Source organism: Chiroxiphia lanceolata, chromosome 8 (assembly GCF_009829145.1).
Source record: "Chiroxiphia lanceolata isolate bChiLan1 chromosome 8, bChiLan1.pri, whole genome shotgun sequence".
Taxonomy (NCBI): Eukaryota; Metazoa; Chordata; class Aves; order Passeriformes; family Pipridae; genus Chiroxiphia; species Chiroxiphia lanceolata.
Window position 1 is genome coordinate 22,957,152 of NC_045644.1, and position 7,428 is coordinate 22,964,579.

Consider the following 7,428-nt stretch of genomic DNA (forward strand, 5'->3'; position numbering starts at 1 on the left):
CGTAATAAAGGCATTCCTGTAATTTAGCACTAGCATATATTTTGCACTCTAAAATCAGGCGAGCAAACGTATATGCACATTTTTGGTGTGGGCTTGTACGCATAAGCCAAGATACATATGCCCATATCGGCTCAGATATATTACAGAGACTCCTTTGCTGTCTGTGGAGTCTGGTGTTTTATTGTTTCATAAAACTACCTTAATTACATTTTCCCATAGATAAGATAAACAGGACACTTCTTTTCTAAGCGTTGGTTATCAGAAGTATTTTGTCGAAGTGGCATCCAGAGTAAGCTTTTGAGAGGGGATGGAACTGCATTAATTTTTATTTTGGTTCTTCAGTTGCACTTAGCATCTGACAAGAGTTGATTTAAATATTACATGAGTTTATCTTTAATGTTCAAAAAAGATTTGTGAGAAAGACGAAACTGTTTAATTTAAACTAATGTATGCCTGACTCTGGTCAGATTGATCACAGTTTCGGGTTTTGATGGGTTTTGCCCTTCTGTTGCTTGTCCTCTCGAGCTGGTTTTTCACTGTGAAATTATTTTAGTTCGGTGGCATGGACCAGCGGCTGCTGTCAAATCCACAACCCATCCAGTTAGTAAGAACGGGGAGGGGGGGGAGGAATAACAAATGCAGTCCTTTTACCTAAAAACATTAATGTCCATAAGTCAATCTCTATTAGAAAAAAAGGCGAATTTCCTAGACTAATATCAAAATTTTAGGTGGCACTTGCCAGGTCAAATACTTAACAAGCCTGTAAGAGAGACCTCCTTACCACCACTCTACATATAAAATAAGATATTTTAATTTTTCTTTAATCTCCGGGACAGTATCTGAGCAAAACAGTAATAACAACATTAAGCGTTCATTTCATCACTTGCATCAGCAATCTTTGTGTATAACTTTTAAGAGCTGAAATCCACAAAACTGCAGTTAGGTTCCAGGACACAGAAATGCCTCCCTCACTCTTTTCAAAATCGTCCCTGCAGCACCTGATAGCCGATGGGGTTTGGCTAGCGAAGTCTGAGCTGCAGCTGTTAGAGATCTGTAATTGTAAAATACATGAATAGGAGAGGAGCATGGCGATAGTGGTGTGTTTTAATCGCGGCAAATCTGTAATTGTTGCTCGCACACCCAGATGGAGCCTGAAATGTAATTTTCTTCGAATTAAAAGTAGTTAAAATAGCGAAGCGGGGAGGGCAGTCTGGCCGGGCTGCAGGAGAGAGCGGGGGGCGTGCGGCGTAGGGAGAGGACTGCGAGCTTGTTCTGCCTTTCTCGGACTCGCTGGATGAATCCTCTACAACCATCACCCCCGACCCGAGAAGCCTTTCTTTCGATTACTTGCTGTATTTGTATCCACTTTCTATTATATTACTGAAGTTTACTTGGTGCAGTTAACAGCATTGCCCTCTCCTCCCCTTCTCTAACTCATCAGTTCATAACGAGAGCTCATTTTACATTCCCTAAAGCAGAGATTCGCAATGGTCCCTTTTCCATTTAAGGCCGCGGGGGGGAAATACATTTGGTTAAAGCACAAGGCATTTCCCGTGCCGCTTTCGGACAGCGTCCCAAAAGAGCCGCAGCGCGGCCCAGCATCCGGAGTCCCCATGAGCATCCCGGCCCCCGCCGCAGTCCCGGGCCCGGCCCGGCCCGGCCCGGCCTCAGCAATCGCGCCGTGCCGGGTGCCGGGACGGCCGGGCGAGCGCTGGAGCTCCATTAGCTTGCTGCTTTTCTCGCCTTCGCACATTAACGCTAACTTCCACTAATTATCTGGAGTAAATGTATTAGACTAATTAGCATCTGGGCACCACGGGAAACTTTGAACAGTAATTATATTGGGGGGGGGGGGGAATCCAGAACGAGGGAGAAAACCCAGTGATTTGTCAAGCAAAGTCGCCGCTTGCAACTTTCCTCCCCGCCAGCGGTTCGCGCTGGGGCCGGGGCGAGGGCAGACGGCAGCGGGGGGAGAGGGGCTGAGCGAGGGGCAGCGGAGACCCAGCTCCGCCTGAGCCCCTGCCTGCGAGCGCCTGGCACGCCGCGGGGCAAAGCCCCTCGCTGGCACGGCTTTTACTGACTTGGGGATCGCTTTTCCCACTATCCCGGCTGCAACGGTTTGTTCCGCAGTTTCGGTAGCTGCTCTGGCTTTGCCGTCGCAGCCCCCGCTCCTACCTGAATGCAGGACGACGAGCCGGAGCCGGGCGGTGGCCCTTGGGCGCAAGGAAGCCTGGCTGGGGAGGCAGAGACGCGGCGCAGGCAGGGGCAGCCCCTCTCGGTAACACGTCGAGTTTGGCACTGTACTTCAGTAAAGAGCAAACTCGGACCAAATAACGGATGGCTTCTTTTTTTTTTTTTTCCCTGTCCCTTCCTTTTTTTAAAAGAAAATGAATTTTCAGAGCCGTCCGATTTTTTTTAAGGTGATGATCGTTTGTGCTGCGGTGCGAACTGAAGAGAGAAATTGAAAATAACTGGATGAGCTCAAACAGTGCTTCCCTAATTGCTTCTGAACTTCTCCTTTAGAAAGAGATGAATGCATTACATTGTAAAAAAAATAGCTTTCGGATAATCGTCTTACACTTTGACAAATCAGTATTGCCTTCCCTGTTTCTTTCTAAAGAATTAATTGAAAACTAGTTTTAAAAATCAGATTTTTCACAGTAAAAACATTTCTAAAAAAAAGTTTATCTGCTTTAAGAAAGGGAAAGAGATTTAAGTGATTCTCAGTTTTCTTCTTTCGTGCCAACAAATTCTACTGAAGAGGGGAAAAAACCCAACTCTGTCTGATTATTTTTTAAGAGAGCCCTGGGGTTACAATAAAAAAAAACTTTGGGTTGTTTTTTTTTTTAATTTTTAATTAAAATTGAATAAACGCTTAAGGAGAAATTAGCAGTTGCCTCCATCCAAGACCTACTCGGGTTTTATAACAGAATCAAAGTGTATTCAAAAAAAAAAAAAAAGGTAAAACCTTTTAATACATCAAATATACGGAATTTTAATCTTTAAAGCGATACATTGTCTATTTTAGTACATGACGTAAACCTTACTTAACCCTTTTCACAGGGTGGACTTAAAAATTAAAAATAGTTAAGTGTTCCTTTTAAAGAACAAAATAAGGCAAATGAGGTTTTTGGAATAGAATTGTTTTTGTTTTTCTTCCAGAATACATACAAAAAAATACCAATTCTCTTTCAAGGGTATACACCTTAAAAATAATTGCAATTTGAAATTATAACTGACAAATTGCGAGTTGTTTTTTAGTAACAAACATGCATGTAAATTTTTTTTTTGTTTCAATGAGACATTAAATAAGAACGTACAATACAATCATAGCAATTTTAAAGTAACATTAAAGAGAAGACCTCTATCTTTTTATTTATATTCTACAATGGGTGTTCCACTTTTACCTATTGAGCTCAGTTAAGTAATGCACTTTATGATTCGTTGTCCCGCTTGAAGCTAACATAAATAAATACAGTGCTCATGGATCCAGTCCTCAAATGAACACTATTTTATAAAAAGTCAGATTTTTTTTTTCTTTCCAACTTTTATAAAGTTTCGCAGGGCTTCCTTCCCTTACCGCTAGACTGTGTTGTGTTGTGTGTCAAAGCCCCGCTGCCTGCGCTCACTGGTACCCCAGGGCCGAGGCTGTGGTGAGTCTCTGCCCATAGAGTGCGTAAGGGGAATAGTAGGGTCCGGTGGCAGCGGGCACGGGCACGGGGGCCCCAGGGGTGGGCAGGGGGCTCTTGGAGTAAGGGTGGTAGCGGCTGCCGAGTCCCAGCGCGTGGTGTGGGCTGCGCAGGGCCAGCGTGCCCGGGCTGCCCGGGGCGCCCGTCGTGGGGATGTGCATGTGGCATGCCATGGCTGCGGCTGCCGCGCTGGCCAGCGACGAGGAGCTGGGGTAGCTGGAGAGGAGTTTATCGGTGCCAGGGAAGGCAGTATGGGTCCGCAAGTGGCTAAGCAGCTCCTCCGAGGTGGCAAAGCGCTTGTCGCAGGGTCCGTTGGCCGACACCCAGTTGCAGATGTGCGGCTGGGGGTCGTTGGGGAGCATGAAGCCGTAGGGATATAAAGGGTGGCCGGCCAGCGAGGGCGGCGTGGCGCCGGTCAGCGAGGAGTGGACGCTGTGCAAAGGGTGGGTGGGGTAGACGAGGGGGTATCCGGACTTGAGGGCCTGGTCGTGGGCGCAGGAGGCGCCGGCGGCGCCTGCCAGGTGGCTGGCGCAGTGGTAGCTCAGGCAGTACGGGTCTCGGCACAGGCTCGCCGTCATCACCGACGGCGGCGACGCGCCCGCCAGCGGGCTCGACCCCGCCGGCTTGCTGCAGCCCAGGCTGCTGGCGGCGGCCAGCTGGGCTCCCACCAGGCTGGAGGATTTGGTGGGGTCCAGAGCCACTCCGTGCGGCAGGAACTGGGGCGGGTAGCCGGCGTAGGCTCCAGCCAGCGTCCCCGGGTAGCTCATGCCCGCCGGGGGCAGGGGGAAGACGGTCTGTCCCGGCTTGTAAGGGGAGACGGGGGCCACGAGGCCGGAGCCCAGGACGGAGGTGGAGGAGGTGGCGGTGGTGCTGCTGCAGGAGGAGGCGGAGTCCGATGCGATGGGCTTGGAGCCCGGCGTGCTCTCCTGGTGCTGGTTGACCTCCACGTTAATCCCGGCACAGCTCACGCTAATCCGGCTGTGGCTGATGCTGGTGGTGCCCGGGCCTCCCTCTGAGCCGGAGTTGCCGCTCTTTCCGCAGCCCTCCGAGTCTTTCTTGTCCTCCCCGCCTTTACCCTCGGCCGGCAGCAGCCCGGGCGAGCAGGCGGAGGCGCTGGAGTTGGGGCTGCCTGTCCTTGGGGTGAACGGCTGGCAGGTGGCGCTCGGCACCCGGAATCCCGACTTCTCCCCGGCCGCGACCCCCGCGGCGGGGGCGCCCGCGCAGCCTGCCGCCCCCGGCTCCTTCTTCTCCGCGCCCGGCTTGGAGTACGGCTTGAAGCTCGACTTGTCCTCCACGCCGATGTCGCTGAGCTTCAAGGGGCCCGACTTGGAGTCCTTGTCGCCTCCGGAGCCATTGGAGGTGACCGAAGAGAGTTTGGATGAAGGGGACGGGTCCGGCTTCCCTATCTGCGAGCAAGTTTGTGCCAAAAGGGCCAGGGGACTCTTCTTCGCATCCAGCTGAGGAAATCAGAAGGACACACAAAGACAGAGATTTAATCGGGGTCTAAGAAAAACCCCAGTGCATACCTAGGACTCTTGTCCCGTAGGTGTTTGCAGAGTACAGTCTGGAAGTAACGAACAATTTTGTGCGCATTCATCACCTTGACAGCCCCCTCCCCTGAATGCACCATTTTCCATAAAGGCTTTTAAAAGGGCTGGGGATTTTCGTATCCCTGGGAGCCCGCCGTGGCCGCCTTCAGTGGCCACTGCCTCCCTGGCAGCGGCCTGGGCAGCGCGGAACTCGCTCGACGTCTCGGCGTCGCTCCGGTCGTGCAGGCGCGCAAACCGGCCCGTGGACTATAGCGACTGCAGCATTTCTGCACCCTGACTGGTGACACTATTTATAAACAGAGCCCGAGTTAGCCAGCGAGCCGGGCTCCCCGGGAGAGGGGTGTCCTCGCTCCGCAGAGACCTTAATGAAATCATTCATTCCCACGGACACACCCTTCCCACCACCCTCTCCGTTTCGAGTTTCGGTCCCGCAAACAGCGAGCTACGCAAAGGGGAACCGGCAACCTCGACAGAGGTGAAAAGGGACTAATAGGCCCTCTGAAGTACAAATGCCTGTCGGTACTTGAAAGGAATCGGTCGGGAAGCCGAAATAGTTATCCTGCCGCACCCACGTTTGAGCCTGTCCCTCTCTGCGTCGCGTCGTCCCGTCCTGTGTGTCCCCCCACCAAACCCAAAACACTGCCTCCAAAAGCAAGGTTGTTTGGCACTCGGAGCGCTTTCTTATTTGCGTGGCCGGATCGTGACCCCAGCGCGGGTCGTTTCCTTCCCCTCACCCCCTCTCTCAAAGAGAAAAAAAAAAAAAAAGGCAAAAAAAAAAGCTCAAAATAGCAAAATGAAAAACTTAATTTATACAGGAACTAGAAATTATCCTGGTAAACATGGAAACAATACCCAGGAGCGGTTCCTCGCACTAACTCGAGATCAAAAGAAGCCCCTATCCCGGTGTAAATGCATTTCAAAGCGCAGGAAAGTGCCGAGGGCGGCTGGCGGAGCCGCCATGCACAGCGAGCGCCCGGGCAGGGACGGGAGAAAGCGACGGGGGCCGGGGCCGGTTCCGAGGTCCTTACCTCGATGGGGCTGACGGGCGTGGAGGGTAAAGGCTGCAGGTATTCAGGGTGTAAAATGTGTCCAGTCCGCGCCGTGAGCATTTTCAAGACTTTGATGGGAAGGCGGTTGGCTTGGCGTAGCGGGTCCGAGGGGGGGACGGCGTGGAAGCAGGGCTTGGCGGCGGCGCTGCTGCCGTTATTCCCAGCGTGCCCGTTCGGCCCGGCGAGGTCGGCGGCGCTGCGGCTGCGGCGGGGGCTGCCTCCGGGCTCGCTGAGGCTGCTGCTGCGCTTACTACTTCTTATAGCAGAAAGCGAGGGCGATGTGATCATGACCCAAAACCTCGCATGAAAACTGGGGCAAGTGGCGCCGCTCGCACTCGGAAACGCTCGCTCGCGTTCTGCGGGCGAGAAAGGAAAAAAGCCACACGCCCCCCGAGCAGAAAAACAAACATACAACGTCCCGTGGCTCTCTCTGGCGGGGAGGGCGTGGGTGGGGAGGGGGAGGGAAAGGGGGAGCCGGCCGGAGAGAAAGAGGAGGAAAAAAAAAGCCGAGTAATCCTTGGGCTGTGCTGGGGGCGGGGGTGGAGGCTGCGAGCGTGTGCCGCGGTCCCCCTCGGCCGCTCTCGGCTCCCCCGGCTGGCGCGGAGCGGAGCGCTCGCCTCCGCCGCTCAGCTGTGATGCGAGCCGCTGCCCATCCAGCCCGGGATCTGGCAAAGAAACTCACTTCAAAAGCAGCTGAATTAGTCTGAGATTAAAGCCTTTGCCGCCTTCCAATCAAATGGGACCCCGAGGTGATTGGAGGGTCAAGGGGATGTGACGTTCCCTTTTCTGGGGCTTTTTTTTTCTCCGTTTTTAATGGTCTCTCACTCTTTTTTTTTTTTTTTCCCTTCCCTTTCTCGTCCGCCTTCCCTCTCCCCTCCCCTCCTTCCTTGTTTTCGCTCCCGGGATGGGATGGGCGTTAATTCTGTGTTTCACATCACGCGCTGCGAACGTTTTTCTCCCTCCGCAGGCAGAGCGGATCGCGGGCAGCGGCGGGGGCGGCCGCGGGGCCGGGGGCGCCGCGCCTGGCGGGGGTCGGCCGGGGGCTCCGCCGCCCTCCCCGCGCCTACCCCCCTACCCCGCCGCTCGCACACCGCCCCGAGCACGACCCGCCGCCGGCCAAGCACAGCGCTCACGGGCCCG

The 7,428-nt window shown here is 53.4% G+C and overlaps 1 protein-coding gene across 1 annotated transcript; it reads right to left on the minus strand.

Annotated features, from left to right (window-relative positions):
- Positions 1-2,975: 2,975 nt before the first annotated feature.
- On the minus strand, positions 2,976-7,294 carry ZNF503 (zinc finger protein 503). The gene is made up of 2 exons (XM_032695509.1): positions 6,268-7,294; positions 2,976-5,146 (listed from the first exon to the last, which is right to left on the minus strand). The coding sequence occupies exons 1-2, from the start codon at positions 6,574-6,576 to the stop codon at positions 3,626-3,628; spliced, it is 1,830 nt and encodes a 609-aa protein (XP_032551400.1). The 5' UTR covers positions 6,577-7,294; the 3' UTR covers positions 2,976-3,625.
- Positions 7,295-7,428: the final 134 nt, after the last annotated feature.